This window comes from Copidosoma floridanum, unplaced genomic scaffold (genome assembly GCF_036245765.1).
Source record: "Copidosoma floridanum isolate Cflo_tuat_1 unplaced genomic scaffold, Cflo_Japanese_pri ptg000014l, whole genome shotgun sequence".
Lineage (NCBI taxonomy): Eukaryota > Metazoa > Arthropoda > Insecta > Hymenoptera > Encyrtidae > Copidosoma > Copidosoma floridanum.
In genome coordinates, this window is record NW_028321891.1 from 5925275 (window position 1) to 5947316 (window position 22042).

The 22042-nt window shown below is 40.9% G+C and overlaps 2 protein-coding genes across 2 annotated transcripts; one reads left to right on the forward strand and one right to left on the reverse strand.

The window, feature by feature from the left end:
- Nucleotides 1-606: 606 nt before the first annotated feature.
- On the reverse strand, nucleotides 607-3884 carry LOC106641094 (tsukushi). The gene is made up of 6 exons (XM_014355340.2): nucleotides 3660-3884; nucleotides 2799-3073; nucleotides 2478-2737; nucleotides 2087-2378; nucleotides 1849-2010; nucleotides 607-1284 (listed from the first exon to the last, which is right to left on the reverse strand). Exons 1-6 carry the CDS (start codon nucleotides 3805-3807, stop codon nucleotides 955-957), a joined length of 1467 nt encoding a protein of 488 aa, XP_014210826.2. The 5' UTR covers nucleotides 3808-3884; the 3' UTR covers nucleotides 607-954.
- A 1862-nt stretch (nucleotides 3885-5746) lies between these two features.
- Nucleotides 5747-20544, forward strand: LOC106641093 (homeobox protein PKNOX2). The gene is made up of 7 exons (XM_014355336.2): nucleotides 5747-6058; nucleotides 14500-14985; nucleotides 15848-16057; nucleotides 17322-17757; nucleotides 18242-18417; nucleotides 18525-18855; nucleotides 18941-20544. Exons 2-7 carry the CDS (start codon nucleotides 14656-14658, stop codon nucleotides 19021-19023), a joined length of 1566 nt encoding a protein of 521 aa, XP_014210822.2. The 5' UTR covers nucleotides 5747-6058; nucleotides 14500-14655; the 3' UTR covers nucleotides 19024-20544.
- Nucleotides 20545-22042: the final 1498 nt, after the last annotated feature.

The following is a 22042-nucleotide window of genomic DNA, read 5'->3' on the forward strand; positions in this document are numbered from 1 at the left end:
GCCGTCACCGATGGTGTATGGCTTGTTTTAAGTAAATTAAGGCCTCGGGCCGGCTAATTGCGTTACCGAGCTCGCACACGCCACCGCAATCTGCTGGGCGCGTATCTAGCACCCGCTTTATGCGTCCGCCCGCCCACTTTGCCCTATGTATACTGCCCCGTTTTCCTCCCTGTGCGTCCCTCCCGTGTACCGATGTTGCGATTGTCCTCCCTTGGTCCGAATTAGTGAATATTCACTGGTATTGGGTCAATTGCATTTTTAATTTAAATCATAGGGACTTTGGATACATCACAGTAAGATCAGTTTCAGGGAGTGAAGTGCATTTTTTTTTTTTTTTTTTTTTTTTTTTTTTTTTTTTTTTTTTTTTTTTTTTTTTTTTTTTTTTTTCAATGCACTCTTTGCTAGTACAACTGAGGCCCCATCGCAGGTATAGTTTGCTGTTAGGTTTTTGTGACGTAAAACATAAAACGTGTAAGTAATGTTTTTTTTCTTCACTTGTACTTATTGGATTAAAACGGAGTTACAATTTTTTTTTTTTTTTTCTTAATTAAGACTTTTCGTTTAAATTAATTATAATCACCGGCGTGTACATCACATTCTTGTGAATAAATATAAACATAGGTCGTAAAAAAAAGAAAACAAAAGTTTTTTTTCTAAATTTAAAGCAACAAAGCTTCTAATCTAACACATTTACGCTTTAAAGGCAATAATTGGTGAATAAAATCGTACGTCTAAAAGTATTGTAGCAAACGTGACAAAAACACAAGCTATACAGTATAGGACTAGGTACACAAAATACATACACATGATGCGCTTGGGCCACGTGCGTGCAGACTTAATTAATACGCATACAGATAAACCTTAGTGGAAATCTACATGTACAAATATAAGAAATAATTACTTTGACGTGTATAAAAAAAAAAAAAATACACGAAAAGGGGGAGCAGTAGTTGTTCAGACGTCATCTTCGAAAGGTGGCGTTCGCTTGTAAAACGCCCTCGAAAAGGCAGCCGGGCCCTGGGTCGAGCAGAAAAAGTAGCCCCTCTTCCAGAACACGAAGAAGACGAGGACGATCGGTACGGACAGCAAAACTCCGACGAGCATACCGATGAGTACAGCGGAGTCGCGTTCCGGCCTTGCTCCATACATGTCCGGGCAGCGGAGCTTCCATCCGGCCAATGATTCCAGGGTCCGGTTCGAGTGCTCGGGTGGAGCGGCGCAACGTAGTTCCGAGGCTTCCGAGCCCATCAATTTCTTCCCGTACTTTGGCAGGATGACGCCGATCTTGAAGAAATACACGACATGTGAGATAACTATACTGTCTCGGTAAAAAAATGCATTTTTCTTGTCTTAGCTTTTATACATCAGTTTTTCATTTAGATAATAATTTGGCCATTAGCATTGCTCCTTTTGGTTGTCTACGATAGTCTGTGACGAGACTTGAATGGTCACCCTCATCCAAGTACTAGTCGCCCCAAATGCTGCTTAACTTCGGTGATCGACGGGACTGCGACTCTATATTATATCGCTGAGCCATCGTGTCGGTCGTCATATGTATAGTTGTGACAGAAAGAGAAAGAGAGAAAAAGAAAGAAAGAGAGAGCGTGTGCGCGCCACTACATATTATGTACCTAATGTATTGTATACGCTATACTATAATAGGTACTGCTCGCTGTTGAGGGGACGAACAGGTACGAAATGGAAAAGAAAAAGCGTGATGCTTTCCCCTCATAGAGACATCATAAGATCTTATAACGTAAAGTCTCATAATATCTCCAAGTTTCCCCCACTTTCGTCTACCGAGGGCCCTATACATAAGAAGCTTCACTTCGAAAAGCATAAACTCACGAGATTTTGGTTGTCGCAGTCGCAGTGCCACTGATTGCCCTTCAGGTGCAACTGTTTGACGTCGTCCCATCGGGCAATCAGATTGTCCGGCAAATATTCCAACGCATTGTTGGACAAGTCGAGCGCCTTGATCAACGGCCATGTAGTGCCTCCACTCGACGACTAAAATAAAAAAATCTTATCATTTTGTTTTCCGACGTATACACACTTGGGATATGTGATAACAAGCCGTTCGTACCTTCAGGGCAAGTGCGTCCTCGTCGATGTCGGTAAAGTTCGGGCAGTTGGTGATCCTGAGCGACTCCAGAGCCTGCAGATGACACATCGAGCCCTCACCGATCCACACCAGCTTCGGCATGTCGCTCATGCTCAGCGCCTTCAAGCTCTTCATGCTCGGGAAGCCATTTTCGGCCGTCAAGTTCACGATCGGGTTCCCGTCGAGAATAAGGCTCTCCAACGAGTTGACGTCCTCGAGGACGTCGGGTGGCTCTTGGAACAGGTTGTAACTCAGATCCAAGATCTTCAACCTCCTTATAGGGACCCATGGCAATTGCACACATTAGATTTGTTGGAGCAGGTATACATGAGCGTGTATATTTTGTTTTTGCAAATTTTAATTTTCTACGCACTGGTGAATTCGCATGGCGGTCGCGTCGATCTTCTTGAACTGGCAGTGACTCATACTGAGGTCCTCCAAAAGCGAGATTGTGGTGATCGTCGTTATCAACATTTGATTGAAAACTTTGAGGGGATTGTGCGACAAGTTCAAATGCGTCATGCCCGTCACGTGCTCGAAGATGTTTGGCTTGAGCGAGATGAAGTTGTTGTGCGACAAGTCCAGCTTTCGCAGCTTCTTCAACGTCTCGTAGGATTCCGAGGAAAAGTGACCCTGCAATGAGAACAATGTGGGCGTTTGTTGTTTTTTGTTTTGTCATGTACCCTCATCTTACCCTGAACGCGTGCGGCGAGAGCGACTCGAAAGACAACGAGTTGTGGCTCAGATCGAGTTCCGTGAGGTTTGCTACGAGCTTGAACGAGTGGTCATCTATGATGCTTACATTGTTGTTCCGGAACACGAGTTTGAACACTTGCGTCGTAGGCAAGGGTCTTATGCGGCCGATCTTGTTGTGCGAAAAGTCCAGGACATCGTAATGCTTGTCCGCTGGAAAATCGTAATCGAACACACTCATGTTCAGCCCCCGGTTCGAGCAGTCCATTGTTTTTTCTGTAATTTCAAGTGAGACATTTTTTTTTGTTTTTTTTTTTTTTTTTTTTTTTGTTTTTTGCGCTCTTTTCCTTGACATTGGTGATTGTTGCGAGTGAGTCAACGAGTGAAGCTAAAAATTGTTTGTCTTTTATCGATAAGAATCGATTAAATGCAATGCTACGGAAAAAAAAAGAATCGGAAATCAAATTCCTACATCTGAGACTACATGTGCGTTATCTTTCAGCGTTTAGTTTAGCCGATGAATCATGTTAAATGCACACTGGGCGTGGATTATCTAAATCTCGATGACAATACGCTTACACAAAAATGTTGTACTCGCGAAATTTACGACTGGATATGAACAAAACTGAAACATCGTTGTCTAATTGAAGCGGCACTTCAAACCTACGACGTGTTAACGTATACATAACAACTGTGACTCCAAAACGATAATTAGTATGAATAGTCATTGACACGAATCGTTGAGAATAACAAACGTAGGGTTTGCGTACTCATGAGTTTAGTTGAAAACTATATACACAAACACTTGTAAATTTTCACTTTTTTCAAGAAAAGGAGACAAAAAAACTGCCACGGCACTCACCCGTGCAATTACACACGTCGCAAATCTTGATTTTCGCCGGATTGTTCTTCCCCGTACCCTCTTCTTTTTTCTCCTCCTTGAGTTTCTCATCGGCCGCCAGAACTGCGGGTGCCACCAGAACAAGAAAAACGAAGAAAAACCTTCGCATGGCTAACTATATATGGTATATAAGGCGCGATCGAGCACAACTATACGATACAACACCGAGTGCGAAATCCGCGATACTCCGCGATATGCGCCGGAATAATACTCGACGTGTGTGTGGCACTCGACGCGTAATATATAGGAGATGTGATATAGCAGTCACTCCCGGGGAGTTGATAAGAGCCGCGAGCATACCTTCTTGCTATGAGTGATAAGATAAAAATTGAGCTCGAGCCCGAGTTGCGTGTTCTTACTCATCTGATTATTACTTGCCTGTGTTCGTATTGCGCGTGTATACGCACGTGTGTTTGAGTACAGGTGTGTGATGTTGTATACCTACATATATATGATACTGTAAGGAACACGTGTTTGATTAGTGAACCGTTCGGTAAATTGGTGTGCCGGATGATCGTAAGGTGGGAGAGGTGTACACACATTTCGGTATATGATCGTCGTTTTGTTTTTGTGGATGACATATCAAATATCGTATTGTTGCGGGCGTCACAACCATCATATGTATGTTTACTTTTGTTAAATAATACATATCTTGTTCTGTATCGTGGTGCTTTCATCTTTGTTAAAAAAAAAAAAAATAATAATAATAATTAAAATTAACTGATTTTCATAAGATACTTGGAAAGTAGGAAAATAAACAAATTTACTATTTGTACGAGTATGCGTTCGGAAGTTATAATATGGCAGAAAGATGGCGATTCGAATTGTCGCGCTCTGTAAATCACCCCCGAGCCACACAAGAAATGTGGCACCATCTACTGACAGTTTGAGGGCTCTATGGCTCTAATTTTTTTCTCGCGTGTTCTTACTTACCTTACGCCGTAGAAAGACCGGCAGATATACACATGTAAGTTTTTACACTGCGCGACTTTTTTTATTCCATCAATTTTTACTTTAGTAAGTTTGCTTCAGAGATGACGCACGACCCCAAATTAAAAAAAAAAATCAAAAAATAACAACTACCGTGAACCTCATAAAAACGTGCCAAACGGTTTTTGGACATGGATCTGGAGCTTAAACTGTTTCATCGCGTCGTTTAAAGAAAACAAAGAAAACTTATCATCCGTAAGTAATTGTATTATTTACCTGTAAGATAACAAGCCCTTAAAAAACGAACTAAGGATGACAATTTGTTATAGTTTTTGAGCTTCGAATTTTCATTAATAACGTTCCAAAAAGATGATGTTTCGTTCATTGGTACGGTCGGTATGCGCGCGCAAATTCAACGTTCGAAGATAAGCGCGCAATCGCTGACTATCCTCGTTCCACCCATGAGGAGAAAGAGAGAAAGATAAGCTTCCCCCCGACGTAACGTACCCTCGCGCGCGCTAAAAGTATTGAATCGGTGACGTCACAAAAGAGAGGCGCACACAAGAAAGTACGTGTATGTATATTTGTATGATAACATTGTACACATACCTGTGTATGGATGGGCGAAAAGAAGAGAGAAGTGTGCGTGACGAGGACGATGACGACGAGGACGAGGAGGAGGAAGGGAGGGAAGCGAAAAAGGGTGCAAGAGAGAAATATGTAGGAACGCGCTCTGTTAGCCGAGCTAGTATACGTCTCTCGGCACTCTCGTCTCTCGTCGGCAGTCTCTCTCTCTGCGTCGGGACACTACTTTTACGACGTTTCGTTGTTTTTTTTTGTTCCCCGTTTCTCCTCTTTTCGCGAAGAGAGAGAGAGAGAAAAAAAGAACGCGACAAATATGTGCCTGCAAAGAGCATCATGATACAGTGATACACCGCTGCGAAGGTGCACACGCATGCTCAAGTGTTTTCGGAGTTATTACGTTACGCGTTGGATATTCATGATTGCCGAACGATAGTACAACATGATAGAAGTGTGACTTGGTAGCGCGAGAAGGAGAGGAAGAAGCAAGTGGTGCTGCTCGTGAGTGTTTTTTTTTTTTTTTACTACGATTTTTTGGATGAAATCAGCGGGGCGGGGGGCCTGTTGGTGCAGCAGAGTGCCGAGTGCGTCTTCTGTGCCGATGTAAAAAATACGCCGAGCAGCGCTTTCGTGCCCCCTGATAATTTTTAATTCACCGCGAGTGTGTGAACGCGTGTGTGTGTGTTGATAAAACGCAGAATCCACCCCCTCGAAGTATATATTACAGACGCCAGCTGAATCAGCATCTTTGGAAGCTGCGGAAGCAGAGGGAGAGGAGATTTCAGAGCACATATTCATCGCGACTTCCCAAAAGATCTATACGTGCTCTGAATTTCGTAACACCTGCGGTGCGTAACTTACACTTCGTGTATGCAAAGTACACATCATGGCCCATAATACATTAATTCCATACATGAGTATTATACTTAATCGTCAAGAGCTGGAGTACTTGTTTTCGAGAGGGATAGTTGTGAGCAAATAATGTAATACATTTTTCATATACACGTGCACGCGGCTTTTCTCTCGGCGAGAGAATACTATCGTCGTTATCGTGTGCTATAACGTGAAAGGGTGAGATAGATGATGTGTACTTATCTACTGGGATGCTGTGGAGTTTGATACCATAACCTACAATCGTGACATCATTACAATAGTCTTGATAACTTACGAAACGAAACCATTGATAAGCACTGTAATGGCGAATTTATGGTAGGATTTTTATAAATTTTTGTTATTCTCGTGTTTTCGGATAGTTCGATTGCACGTACACGTACATGTTAATTTATTGTTCGGGATGAGCATTGTGTTTGTATATTGTTTATGTACACGATCGTTGTTGCGAGCAAAGAGAGAAATGTTGCTTTAGTTTGGCAAAATCGAAAAATGAATTGCGGCTAATGAGGGGTAAATGTTTTTTGTCGTTTTATCTGATCCTCTTTGCTCGTGATACTATTATATGCATAAGCATATAGGAGTGCTGTTGTTCTTTATCTCCTTTATCTTTACAGAGTCTGCTGCCGCGCTAGAGTGCTCCGATCTTACTCCGACACCAAAATGTTTTGAGGTTAGGTTCGCCGCCGACTATTTTTTAATCCCCATTTTTTTTGCGTAGCATTTGCAAAGTGGAAACTTTTTACAAAACGTTATTCGGAAACGAGGCTAATATGACTCTCCGGGAGCCGTATAAATTCCGAAAAGTTTTTGTATACCTTTGGTAACTTGTTCCGTGCAGGTGCCGGACCAATGTTTACTAATAAAGGATTATGATTATTCTGCTTTGTAAAATGATTTGCATGCGTGTAACCTGAATAACACCTTTTAACTTTATCGTAGCATTACTTTCAAAATGAATTGGTACAAGCATTATTTTATAAAAATCTTTCACAACATTTAATCCTCGTCCGATATTTCTCTCGAGCCTAATTAAGAACAATACTATATAGATGGGACCACCCAACGTGTTTCTCGCTTCAGCTCTTGACTTCTGCGTCTACTACGCAACCATTTACCATACATTTAAATATATATATATTCAACACCTTCTCTATGTAATATCATCTGCATCAATAATGACATGATCGAGCTCATCACGTGCTACTATAACTTTGTAAGCGCACGAGTACAGTATAGTTGTGTAAATAAAGTACTTACTGAAAAAGAAACAAAAAATGTGTAACAATAAAGGAGAGTTACAAAAAAAAAAATAATAATAATAACAATGAATTGAAGGGTGGGTTAGGGGGTTGAAACCCCATATTACAGAATACGCCCATTTCTCTCGCCAGGGTGCTGCTGCTGCGAGGCTCCTGGCATGACAAGAATTGCAGATTGATGCGATCGATATTGTGTGACTCCGTCCCTGTCTCGCTACACACAAAGGCTTGCTCGCTTGCTTGCCGGTCGCGCGCTTTATGCTGTATATGCTGTATTATATGATATGAACATGTTGTCATGTAGATGTATAGACACGGCAACGTGTGTGCAAGTATAAACGTATAGGTATACATGTATTACTGGCGCGTCAGGAAGAGCGCGGCGCCGCGTGTGAGCCACTCTTCTGAACTCTGAACTCTTCTCCTTTAGTTGTCCTGGTATACCGTACACAATCATACATGTAACCCACCCACCCCCTTTTGACACAAGCAACTCTTTATCGCCGCTACCCACCGTCCCTGTGTTTTCGTTTGTTCATCTGCCTGCAATTTGACATCAGCTTGATTGTTTGATCTTGAATTTCAAATTGAGAGTAGCTTTTTTTTGAACACTCGCATCAAATCTGATGAGTTACATTTTTTTCACTTTCATAGTACCTATAACGATACGAAAGAGTATCTTGTCTGTTGCTTAAAATATTATCTCAGCTGTGGCCCATATACCTACATCATCATGTGTCTAGGCCTTCAAGGCCAGAGAAGTTTATTACCTATTTGAATTAATTAAAAAATACTCTATGCCTTTGCGTATGAGGTGCCACATCTGATAAGTTTATCGCCAGAGCAAAAATGTATAACTTAAAACAAGGCAGTAAAAATAAGGTTTTGGAAAATGATTTTTTAACTAACTATTGTATTAAGTCTATATAAACGTACGAACCTGAAATGTGAGTTTTTTTAAATGCACAACATTTTTTGCATGGGCGAATTTGTTGCAGAATATCAACTTCTTCCATACTAAACGCATTTGGGATTAATCGATTTAAGTGACGTTTAGAAACTTAATTACCTACAAAGAGTCGATTACACATGTGATCACATTAATATTAGATTAAAAATTTGTCTTGCACCCAAAAACATAACAATTATAAACAATTACGTTTAATATTGAAGTTCCTTCTATCATCTAAAAATGTGTAGCCTTATGTAAAAACCACATTCAATTTCACAAAACACAAATATGGACCAATGATTACACTGCAGTCAGAGACGACAAACGTACAATTCAGAAAAAAAAAAAAAAAAAAAGATGAGCACAAGCTGCCAAAATTTTCTCTGCTGTGTCACTATAATATATGTACACAATACGCCGTATACCCTTTCAATAGTATTTTTTTTTTCTCCTCTATTTTATACATATACATACTCTATCAAGCACAAATCAATACAAGAACACTGCCGATATCGCATGAGTCCGCATTGCACGTGTATTATCGAGAAAATAAGTCCTGTACGGAAGAAATAAAAACAAGGAAAAGCCGAGCTACTCCTTTTTCATCTCATTCCCTAAGACGTAACAAATTTTAATTCTCTCTCGCATATTACATAATAATAAACTTAAACTTTGTAAGGCGGGTAGGCGTTTGCTTCTCTTGTTTTTTGTTCGCGATAAGACGAAATTCCTCCGCGATTTACTTGGTCTCGTGTGTACACGTGCCTTAATACCCGCGAGTGTGGCATCAAGAGATACAGAGAAGGAGGAATCGTTGTGTTCTCATACGTGCCTGGAATTTTTAAATGCCCGCTAGCAAATTTTGCCGCTTTTGTTGCGAAGTAGTAACATAAATACTTATTTGTGTCCATTGAACTTTCTTGAAAAAAAAAAAAAGGGGGAAAAAAAGAAAGCTTTTTAAAGATACGATCACCACAATCCTTTAGTTTTTTAAGTATATATATATAAAAAACAATGAGTGACAATTATAAGTGTACACGCAATTTGTAAAAAGAAAAAAGAAAAGTCAATCTCCCGCGTCGACACAAGTGATCAATCAACGGGCACTCAAACCTGTAGGACAAGAAGCACGTGCGTCGTGAATAATTCGTGACTGTATAAGATATAGGTACAGCTAAATGAATCAAGTGCGCACCGTAAACCCTATAATAACGACAATCGACTCTCACACGCCAGTTGAGGATCGTGTCAACGAGACGTCGAGGGGGTGAAGTGAGGGTTGTTTGACTAAAGGACCATTGAGAGAGAGAGAGAGAGAGTCGGTAGTAAATGCATGGGTGACGTATATATACACACGGCACGGGGAGTCTCCTGCTCAGCTCCTGTCTGAATACGCGCGCTGATGCTCTTCATTACGACCGACAAATCACTCTCTCTCTCTCCTTAGCTGTTAGTATACATATATGTACATATTCCTATAAGTATACCCGCACTTAAGTAAGTATCAAAGAGCTTGAATTTACGAGCTTTCTCGTATAAGTATAGTATATTACGCGTGTATACACGCGTGCATTATTATATATAATATATTATGTAATGGAAGAGGGTGTATACAAGTGTAACAAATGACCGCGTGTATAAGTAAACGTTTATGAAAGAGTTTGTTCGCGAGGGTGCAGCGAGAGCGTATATGAAACGCCTGTTATGATTTTATCGCTTCGATGGATCAAGCAAAACATCCTCGTGAACTCCTGTACGTGTATAACTCGATCGGGAGTCGTTTACCGAAAACAGGGTAATTACAGGTGAATGGGTACATAACGCGATTATTCACTCGAGCAAACGTCAATGATAATATTTATAAAAATACGCATCAGTACTCCGAGATGCGCAAACGTTTTTTTTTTAAATTGAGTAATTATAGCGAAACGGAGGAAACGCAGGTTATTTCTCTTACTTACTTGTTCACGGGAGCTAATTGGATGGGATTTTTTATTTTTTGACGAGGTGCGAAATCAGTCGAGCTGGTATTGTATTCGTTGAAAAAAAAAAAAAAAAAAAAATTGCATAAGTTTTTACATTTGTACTACCAAATTTACCAAATCCATGATTCTGCCTCGCGATAAATGTATCGAAAGGTGCGGATGGGGTAGCAGTAAAAAGAGAGACAGAGGGGCCATATCTGGCTTCATATATAGGGGGCGGCAAGAAGCGCCACTTGCGAGTAATGGCGCGGGCGCCTCTTTCATTTCTCTCTCCTCCGGCCTGACTCCCCTATTCTTCTTCTTCTTCTTCTTCTTGTTTGCACGAGGGCCAGGGAGACGGAAACTCCGAACGGACGTTTTGCGTGAGAGCACGAGAACAACGGCAGCCTTGGCCATTCTTCTCTCTCTCTCTCTCTGGATTTTTGCTTTATTGCAAGATGTGTGTACACGTGAAACCTTCGACTTCATCGCTGGTTCGCCTCTCTTATATATTTTTTTCGTTTAATTTGGCCCCCGGCTTCTAGCTTTTTTTTTTTTTCCTCCTTCTCTCCCCCTCGCGCGGACTTTGTTCCAGAGAGATCGGTAATTGGTTTTTGATTGGGTAATTGCGAGCGGAGGCTTGTTTTTTTTTTTCATTCGGGGATGCGCGCAAAGTCGTCGCCCCTCTCCGACGCGAGTGATGTAATTTCGTATGTCGGGAGGTAATGTTGTTTTTTTTTTTTTTCTCGGTGATTTTAGGTTCCCGATCGCAATTTTTGGAAATCAGAAATTTGCATTCCCCGCCGCGAGCTCAATTTTCTCGCGTTTCGCTGGAAGGACGCTCACGGGGTGTTTCCCCCCCCCCCCCCGCATCGTTTGTGCCTTCGTAAGGTGTTTAATGAGAGTTAAACTATATGGATGTGCTCGTTACTCATCGGCGCGAATCGTTTAGTCGTTATTATTTTCCTCTTCTTTATTAATACGCGTGTAAAGAACTTTGTTTCTCTATCCGCAACTGCTTGTAATGAGTAAAAAAAAAATTAGTTCTCAAAAATTGAATTGAAAACAAAACAAATAAATAAATAAAACCCTTTCATCAGCTTCAATCTCGCGATCAATAGCGGCCTCGAGCTGCCCGTACGCATTATACACAGGTGATGGTATGCCATGTAACTCACGCCTGCGAGCGCGTACGGGTTTTGAAAACTAAAGAAAAAAAAAGAAAGATACAAAAAATCATCTGTCCCCCCACCCCGTGTTCGACGTCTCGCTTGAACGCCGATTGATTTCACGCTCGTGTGTATAAAAATACGCGCTCGAAAAGTTTTTCTGATAAACAAAATCAACCAAACGCCTGTACCTATACCTACTTGCGTGTGTGATCTTATGAGAGACAAAGTCAGCGCGTGAACGTACGCTCATTCGCGAGATATCGCTAATTCGCGTGATTAACGAATCTTCGTGCGGGCTGATGTACAAGTATAAATATAGAGAGGTGTTTCACCTTTTTCTTTTTTTTTTTTTTTTTTTTTTTTTTTTCCTCGATACACCATCAACCAGCTGGGATTGGAGCGTTCGATAATCGTACCATGAATAAGTACGCGCGCACCGATGATGATTTCCTCGAGGAGGTACAGCGCTCTCTTATCTCACCGAAATTCGGCGGGTTATCTGATCCCGATACAAATAGGGTCGGGAGAGGAGCGCACCCTCCAGATACGCCCACATTACGTTGCGAGCGAGGAATATTTTTCCCTTTTTTTTTTCATCTCGATGTACATATGTATAAATGTCGATCGAAAAACGCTTGCGTGCGCTCCGGGGAACGGAAAAAAAAAAAAAAAAGAGAAATCCCTGTATCGGAAGAAGAGATATTCGTGCTACACCGGGATTTTTTTTCGAAAAAAATATCCAATTTTGCATGCCCCGTACGCGCGAACTCAGCAGTAATCCCAAAGAGAGAGAGAGAGAGAGAGAAGAAAAAGAAAAACACGTTGTGTGTGTATGTAACGCGGGGGTTTCCGTCACGCGACCCCTACCCATGCGCGTGTAGGTACTTATAAGAGCAACAGCAGCGGCACGGAGCGCGAAGAAGTGTCTTCGGCGCTGCTTTATTTATTCACGCGACGAGAGGAGGGAAAATATACAGGGCGAAAGGGAGTTTCGGCGCCGTTTTCCCTGGGCCTCACCCCCTACGTATATACTTGAAAACTCTCTCAAACTCTTTTGCATTGGTTAGACGTATATATACCTATACACGGTATGGTGTACGGATGTAGCATGTATATATAGCTTGGCGAGTTGAAAAATTAACGAGCGATGCATGTTAATTATACACGAGGAAATCCACAAAAATTCTCCATAATGTGTCATACGTTTTTAAATAGAAATTTTGTTTTTTGAGGCGCACCCTCGACATAGGGCTTATTTTGCTCGCAATCTCATCTTCCAATCTGTACTCGTAATAATCGCGTGAGAAATTATATGACAATAAATAAGGGAATCACAATGAGAATTATAATTTTTGTAATACAACCTAGTCACAGTTTGCCAAGTCCAAAGTAATAATAAACAAATATGTGAATAAAGAAGGAGGGAGGGTATGTATTTTTAAAAAAAGTAATGAATCACGGCAGCGAGGGTGGAAATTTAAGTGATATTTTTGAGAAATTTTAATTTGCTCGGAGCCAGAGGGATGGATCATCATTTTTGCGATACGCTTTGTGTCGGGAAGGTCAAAGTTGATTATCTCTACTTATACATGTATATGTATATGCGGTGTAGGAAGAGCCATATATATATACATATACATACGAGTCGTACATAATACGGCATTCGCGGGATAATTGAAACTGGCTCGCTCTCGGGGCCCCAATAATACGAATTATCCGTCATTCGCTCACTTCGTCGTCGCCGTCGCGTACATGATAGCCGATGCGCTTGTCCCCTCCCCCTCGGCGTTTACGTATTTTCGATGTGTATGGCGTGCAGTGTATCATTATTAATCGTTTTTAAAACGTTTCGCTATACGTTATTACCGGTTACCACCGCAAAACAAAAAAAAAAACAAAAAAAAAGTAATACCTACACGTTGCCCCTTGGACATTGTTGAACAAAATTGCTCCTACCACGCGAAAAACGAGATCTTTTCCCCTTATCTCTTTCGTCCTTACACACGTGCATTTTTTATTCCGATAAATAATCGGACCAGTGTACAAAAATAATAGACATTAAGCTCCTTTGGTCGCAAGCTCTCTCTCTCTCTCTCTCTATTTTTCTGGCCGAGGGGATTCCGGAAAAAAAAATTTTTTCATTAAAAATCCTCCCCGTAAGCACATATACCCGAGAAAAAGGCGAGAGGAAAAGCGAAAAATTTCGGAATCCACGCGCGCGCGGAAGAATTTCCCTCCTATATATATATATATACGGCAAAGAAGCCGGGAAAAGCTCGACGGAGGGAGAGATACCGAAACGTCTTTCGGCGCCTCCTCGTGTGCTTTATATACAAGTTAGGGCGAGAGAGAGAGAGTCGCGACAGCAGGACGAGAGAGAGAGAGAGAGGGACGCAAAGCTCGCAAGCTCTCTCTCTCCTGTTCCTTAATGATGACATTTAAATGCAGTGGAGCTCGTTCGGTGCCTCTGGCTCTTCTTCCTCTCCTCGCTATCCTCTCTCTCTCTGCTGCTGCGCGGCTGTACCCTCTGATATGTATACACATGTACATATACACCTACTTATACCTATACCTACGGGGGAGGGATAAAGGTGCATTCACGCGCCGCGGGAATCGAGATCGACGTACGCCCTTCTTTCTTGCAATGAATACTTAATCAAAACTCTCTCTCTCTCTCTCTTTTTTTTATATACCTACCTCACAAGGGGGAGGAGGCTGTCCTTTTTTTTTTTTTCAACACGAAAATCAACGAGGTTCAACGCGGAAGCACTTACGTGATTTCTCGCGTTTTTTTTTTTTTTTGTTTTTTTTTCTCGGAGGTACATGCTACACACGCCGATGCTCAATATTAACGTTATACGAGTACATTAGGTGGTTGTTGTCATGCACAGCCAGAAAGAGAGAAATAGTGAGGATATTGTACATGTTATATTTTGTATATATACAGTGGAGAGAGGCTGTTTGATGCAGCTCAACAAAGGCGAAGGGTGTAAATAGAGTTTTTTTGTTTTTTTTGTTAACGATGAAAATTGCATTTATTGTTTACAGAGGTCGAGCGTGCGGAGAGGATGCGGGGCGCATCGTTATCGCCGGAGCGCAGGTAGCCGGTACCACCCGGGCACAGACGGAGCGAAAGAAAATTCCGCAAGTGGAGGACCATAAGAGCCGCACCCCCCCCATAATCACGTATTTGTAAAAATTTATATGAGGAATGATAGGATCATGCAAGAGGGCAGCACAGCGGTGGCGCTAGCTATGGTGACCCCTGGTTACGATCAGGACCCAGCGAGCGGGGTGGCCGATTACGCGAACCACCAGCAGGACCAGGCGCAATTCGAGGCGGACAAGCGGGCCGTGTACAAGCACCCGCTGTTCCCCCTGCTGGCCCTGTTGTTCGAGAGATGCGAGCAGGCCACCCAGAGCTCGGACGGCTCCATGGCCGAGAGCTTCAACATGGACATACAAGCTTTCGTGCAGCACCAGGAACGGGACAGGAAGCCCTTTCTCACCAATGACCCGGAGATTGACGGCCTGGTGCGCCTTTTTTTTTGTTTTTTTCTTTTTTTTCTTACTTTTCTCGTCCCTCCTTCATCTGCTGCTCGCGTATACAATATGGATGGCTCGAGGGACCGCACAGCTAAATAGACGGGAGATAAAAGAGACTTTTTCTCCCCGAGGAAATTTGATTAAAATGTAATGTACAAAGTTCGAGGCTCTCTCGGCTCCTCTGTAAAAAGTTTACGCGGCCCTTTCAGAAATTCCCTATGAGATGGAAATTCGCGGCGTCTTGCACGAAGCACGAAATTCCCTTAGCTCCGGCTATTTTAATCCTGCATCGACTCTTCCCGCTCCGCCTTACCAAGTTTTATATGAAAACCCGCGAGCTATACCAGGTGTATATATATATATATATATATATATATATATATATATATATATATATACTACAATCGTGTTTTAATCCTTTATACATATATATATGTACGTGTACACGGGCGCGCGTGCAACTTCAAATGCAACCTCTCCGTGTATATGTATGTATATATGCGTTTAACGACCCTCCCGTTAATATCTTTCTTTCGGGCGAGCTTCGTCTTAACTTTCATTACAATGCGCGCAATTACGAAAGTTTTCGAGAAATTTTTCCCGGCCCGAGTTGAAAATGTTTTTCTTTTTCTTTTTTTTTTCTCTCTTTTGAAGGGTTAAAGTCACCCTGCACGTTGTACATGTACCACGCGGTTATATATCGGGAGTTAAGGGGTCGCGGTGGGGAGGGAAGGGAAAATTAATTTTTTTTTTTTTTCTAAAGCACGCGGTATACACAACAATCGTCATTCATTTGGCTCTCGTTGCTCTCCTCCTTGGGGGGGGCGCGCTCTCTTTTATTTTTCCGCAGATGATCAAGGCCATCCAGGTACTGCGGATCCATCTGCTCGAGTTGGAAAAGGTGCAAGAGCTCTGCAAGGATTTCTGCAATCGTTACATAACGTGCCTCAAGAGCAAGATGCAGAGCGAGAACCTCTTGCGCAGCGATTACGGGCACCACGGCTCGGGACACGACGGGCTCGCGCCCTCGAGCGGCAGCAACGGCAGCAGTCCCCTGCAGGTTAGACTCGCTGGGTTTTTCCATTTTCTTTCGTTTTCCTATTTTTTTTTTCTTGTTTTTTGTTGTTTTTTTTTCTCTCTGTTTTTTTATTCTTTAGTTTAGTTTAGTTTAGTTTCGTTCAGTTTATGAGGATTTCGTTGGCAGTTGTCGAGCTTGCAAGCTCCCGACTCCCGTTACTATAGTTGTTTTTTCGTTTTTTGTACAATGTATGTTATATTTTACAATATGAAATGTAAATAAATCCTTTTTTTTTTTTTTTTTTTTATCTATTTATAAATATATGTATATATAAATGTGAATGCACGTCAAATAAGCGCTTAAATTCCACCATCGGCACGCTCTCTCTCTCTCTCCATCATCAATATTACAATCACAAAACACACATGAGCATATAGTATCGCCGTCGTGCACTGAAACTATGTATTAAAGGTTATTAAATTTTCTCGCTCGGAGATGAGAGAAATTTTTTTAACAATCTTTGTTAGCAAATTTTCAGTGGGTCGATGTTATGTATGGAAAAACACACACGTACATCAAGTACGAGCTTGTTGTTTTAAAGTCGAGCTTTGTTGTTGTTGTTTTTTTTTTTTTTTTTAGTGCACGAGTTCGCTAAAACATACATATACACCGATATCCTTGAAACGATCCTCGACCGAGTCCGAGTAGTCATCCTCAGAGTATAAAACTAACGTGAATGTATACAGAGAGAGGCACGCCTCGAAAAGAAAAAAAAAACTACTTTGTCCGATAAATTTTTACGTTGACACTTTGTTGGGCGCATTATACATTTTTATGTACACATGTAAGGCACTGCGGTTTATTGGTAAAGTTGACGGTCGTTTTCGCTGCCAATTTTCATCCTTCGGAGATCGATGGCTCTTCGTAAAGTTGTTTCATCGCTCCTACTGCCGCTCCAGTTACTTCTCGCCCGTGCCATTTCTTATTTTTAATTTATTGCCACTGCTGATCTCGCTTCGAGAGCGCATTGCGTTTTTTTCAATTAAAAATATTATTATTGTTATCATTTGCGTGAAATTCGTCGTGCATCAAATTTCTATCATAAAGTAAAGTCGGTAACGCTTGTACGGGGCAAGCGCGCGCCTCTCGCATAAGAGTTGCAGAAAGGAAAGAAAAAAAAAAAAAAAAAAAAAAAAAAAAAAACAAAGAAAAGAAAGGCTGTGAATGGAAAAAGTTAGTACCGTCATCATCACATCTCTCCCGACCCCCTGCTCTCTGACAGCTAGCTGCAACATATATTTGCCAGGTGCTGTCATCTACAGGCAATGATGTTGAGCCGGGAGCTAACGGACTCCGAGTGAGCAGTGGCAACGACCACCACCTCAACCTCCACCACCACCACCACCATCATCATCAGAACAGCAATAGCAGCAGCAATAGCCGGGGTGCCGATGTCCTCTCGGAAAACGGCTCGCGAAGTGGTTTGGAGGACCTGCAGTCCCAGCCGGCGAATCAACAACTGTACCGGCCACCCTCGGCCAGATCCTCGTCGTCGGGTGGTGGCGCCGGTGGTGGAACGACTCAGAGATCCAACTCGGATTACGGAGGTCCACTGCAGGAGCAGCTCGACGACGAGCAGAGGACCTGCAGCAGTCCACCCGATGTCCTCGGCAGTACGCCTCTCTCGCAGATCGGGGCTCAGCACCACCAGCCTCCCGTTAACGATATGTACCTCGGCCAAGGTACGGGATACGATGATACACGAGCTACGATCGCAGGGACTTTTTGCCGATTCGAAAGTAGCAAAAAAAACAATACATTTCCCACCTCCCCCACTCTCTCTCTCTCTCTCTCTCTCTCTCTCTCTCTCTCTTTCTCTCTTCGTCCTTACTCTGTAGATGTGGACCCGTTCGCCGATATTCCCGACAGACTTTACATTGAGGAGGCTAGTTACTGGGGACTGATGGCCTTGCAGGATAACAACAACGCGAGGAGCACTGATTTCGAGTTCACCGGCGGCAATTGCCACGACAAACAGCCCTTCCTTGGTTAGACCTTGAAATCCCTGCTCTCTCTTTCCCTTTCCTATACAGTTATAAAAATACGTAGAGAACCAAGTATTGACATTGTTATATTGATTATGTAACTAAGTAGGCAAAAAGAAGCGATAATCGTGTAATAATATGACGGGGTCGATGGGGTGGTTGCCGTTTCCCGGTCGCGCAGACATTACTGTTGCAGGCTCGCCGTCGTCGATGCAGAGCGAAGACGAGGACGAGGTGGCCACCGCGGCGGGCGTGGGCTCCCTCAGCGGTAGATCCAAGGGTCCGAAGCCGAAGCGCGGCGTTTTGCCGAAACAGGCCACCAATATCATGCGCGCCTGGCTCTTCCAGCACTTAGTGGTGAGTTGTTTCGTTCATTTTTTTCTGTTCTGGATTGACTTTTTTTTTTTTTTTTTTTTTTTTTTTTTTTTTTTTTTTTTAATAAACACGAAATTCTTGTTTTGCAGCATCCCTACCCGACCGAAGATGAGAAACGCCAGATCTCGCAGGAAACGAATCTGACGATGCTGCAGGTGAACAATTGGTTCATCAACGCCCGCAGGCGCATACTCCAGCCGATGTTGGACGGTGCGGGTACCGCGACGACCGATCCCAGTTCTGGAGCGTTACAGCAGCAGCAGCGAGCCTCCAAACAGCAGAGATCCAAGCAACGGAGCAATAGTGGTGGCAACAGTAAACAGCTGCAGTTACAGAACCAGCCGGCGTCTGTATGGCTCTCGGAGGACTCTGGCAGTGAGACGAACGGTTCTAGCGACAACGAAGCTAATGCGTACTCTGGTTGGTATTCTTCTGAATTTCGATTTTAAAAGTTTTTTTTGAGGATTGTATACTTATGTATGGGATGTTAAATGTACGTTCGCAGATAAGAGACTGGGTAGGGATGACGAGGAGGATAGCGAGGACGGAGGCATCGACATCGAGGAGCAGAAACCGTACGTCCACTGACCTCGCGGGCGCGCGCCCGATTCTGATGATGTGCAGATAACGAGAACGCCAGCCAACTCTACTACTATTACTATTACAGCTGCTACTACAACTACTACAGTATTAAGGTACTCGAGGGTAGAAAACGCTTTAACTGTCGTTAAATATGTATTAAAACAGCTGTGTGCGCGTCCTTTGCGAGGACTACTTTTTTTTCCTACGTCGCAGCAGTTTCACGCTACCATTCTTCTGTTTCATGTTTAGTTTTATTTTTAATTCTTTCATTTTGTTTCGCGGTGAATTTTTTTTTTTTTTTTTTTTTTTTTTTTTTTTTGAACCCTTCCGGGAAAACGATTTCGCGTGTTGGGTGTACCTTTTTAAAATCATCTTTTGAGGCAATAGTCGAGCTCCTGAAAATTAAATATATAGCAGCTATTGTACTACTGAATACCTACTGATGCTCTACAAGCGTAGGGTGTGTTAATTTGTGCTCATTTGTTTTTTATTTTTTATTTCACACAATTGAAGGCGTTTGTTTACCCTATCGGTAAAGTTACGAATTATTAATATTATTAAGTATTCAAGGTTTTTTTTGTTATTGCAATTTAGTTAGTATATAGTTCACTGAACTTCACTCTCTTAATTTATATGTTTTTTTTTTATAAACAATGAATAAAAGCACTTGTTGAATTTTATCAACGAAATGCTGCAGCAATTTTTTTTTTTTACTTCGTTTTAATTTAGCTGAAGCTATACGTTAAAAAAAATAAAAATGCGATGAAAAACACATCGTATATAGGGGAAAAAAACCCCAGATCGACACGTGCACACGGCTTGTCGGAAACGATTTTAAGACTTGTACAGTTTTATCATCATATGTTCTCGCCATATTATATTACGCTCGTTTCTCGCGTAATAGTCATTCAGTAATGTTAGAAACAAAAAAGAGAATAAAACAGATACGGGCTTTTTTACTTCAAAAATATAAAAATCGTGTACAATAGTCACTTACTATGGCAGGAGGCTTACGCGCCTGCAGAAAACGCTGATCTTCATGATTTTCACATACATTTGAGGATGTGTGAAATCTATAGGCGGTTAAAAAAAATGTTGAAAGAAACGATAATGATCTTCCTACAAAAAAATGCGAAGCAACGATGACGTCGACGATTTTTAAGTGTAAGGGCTTGCGTTTCTAAATTGATAATCTCAATTTTATATGTAATTACGTACATTTTGCTTGTATAAGAATCTTCATGCGAGATTTTCCAATTAAACATTTTTACAATTCACTTACCTTTTTTTTTCTCAGCGTAATCTCGGGAATTCTGTTTAATTTACAAAGAAAATTTCTTTACTTTATTTGCCTTAGCTGCCACAAAAATATCAAGACATAAGTTCCTATAAACATTATTTTCCAGTCAATATGTGCGTTTACAAACATGTACAATAATTATATATGAATTATATCAGTAATTGTAAAAATTATAGTCTTACAAAGAGTTGTATACGATTAATAAAATACCAATAAAATTTTTTCGTATAATTCATATATATATATATATATATATATATATATATATATATATATATATACATACATATACATCATACCTTTTCGATTTAAAAAATTTTACTGCATATGGATTTTCTACCAAACCTGCACTTATGATAGTTACGTACTTGTCAACAAAACACCAAATATATTTTAAAAAGTGGAGAAAAAAAAAACACAAGGCAGAGAACCCAAGATTGTCGAACCGTAATTAACGAGAAGGAAAAAAATAATAGATGTTACTTTTCATTGTGCCATGTTATAATTGTGAAGAGTGTGGGGGTGAGATGCGCGCCATAGTTATATTCTTAGTCTGTCTTTCCCCATAATCTCTTTGTTCAAGCTGAGCAGCGCAGCTCATCGTTCCAACGTAAAAAAAAAAAAGTGCTATCCCTTCGAGATAATAAAAACGCGATCCAGGGATTAAAAGTTGCGATGTTCGAATACTTAGTCGCTGTAAAATCTATCTGTGTATATAAATATAAAATACACCATATGTATACCGACTCCTTTGGATTTTACAAACGTATAAATTGTATGAGTAAAATGTTTAAATGGATAAACTTGACTTTTTTTTCATTAATAAATTGTAGATCTAATACGTCAAATTGATCATAACACGTTTCAGCTTGCCTGTACTCTAGAATAAAAAAACATTTACAATTTGTCGCCGGCCTGGATATGATAAATTGAAAAAAATTAAATAATGAATATAAACTTTAATAAACAAAAAATAATTATTTCGATGGCTAATAAAATTGCTATTTGAAATGAATAATATACATAAAAAAAAATATATATATATACATAAATTTATAAAAATACATGATGATTATATTTTTAAACTCTTAGTGTCATCTTTCGTGCACGCACTCTGCGGAAGCTAGATAATAAAAAATAATAAATGATACGGTGTCGGCTTCTGCGTTGCACCTGATGTAAATAATAAACATTAATAATTATTGTATTGATTGATAAATTGCGTAAAAAATAAAAGCTGTTGACAAGAAATTATATAAAAGCCAGTGAACATTAAATTTTTGTCACTTGAAAATGTATCTCATTATTCGATTGGAAAATAAAGAGGAGTTCTAAATATAGAAACTGGTAACGAAAATAAATGATTGGTGTATTGTCGAACCGATCAAAAATTCCAAAATTTGTTCTTACTGTGTTGGCTTGTTATTAACTACGATATGTTAATGGCTGAAGTTACTTGTGCTCTTAGTGCTGAAGTGTCAAGTGAGTGGGCCTCATCTCTAAAACATTTTTTGTAAACGAAAAGGCTCGAAAAAAAACAACATAACTAAAAAGATATTCTTAAATAAATCGCGTTAAAAAGTGTTTCTCGAATATTGTACTAAAATACGATGCGCAAAATGTGGGTACTGCTTGTGAATACGACAAGGAAATACGTAATAGCCATGTACATGAGTCCTTTTGACAATTATTGACGATTCTAGCTCTTGTAAGAAAAAAAAAAAG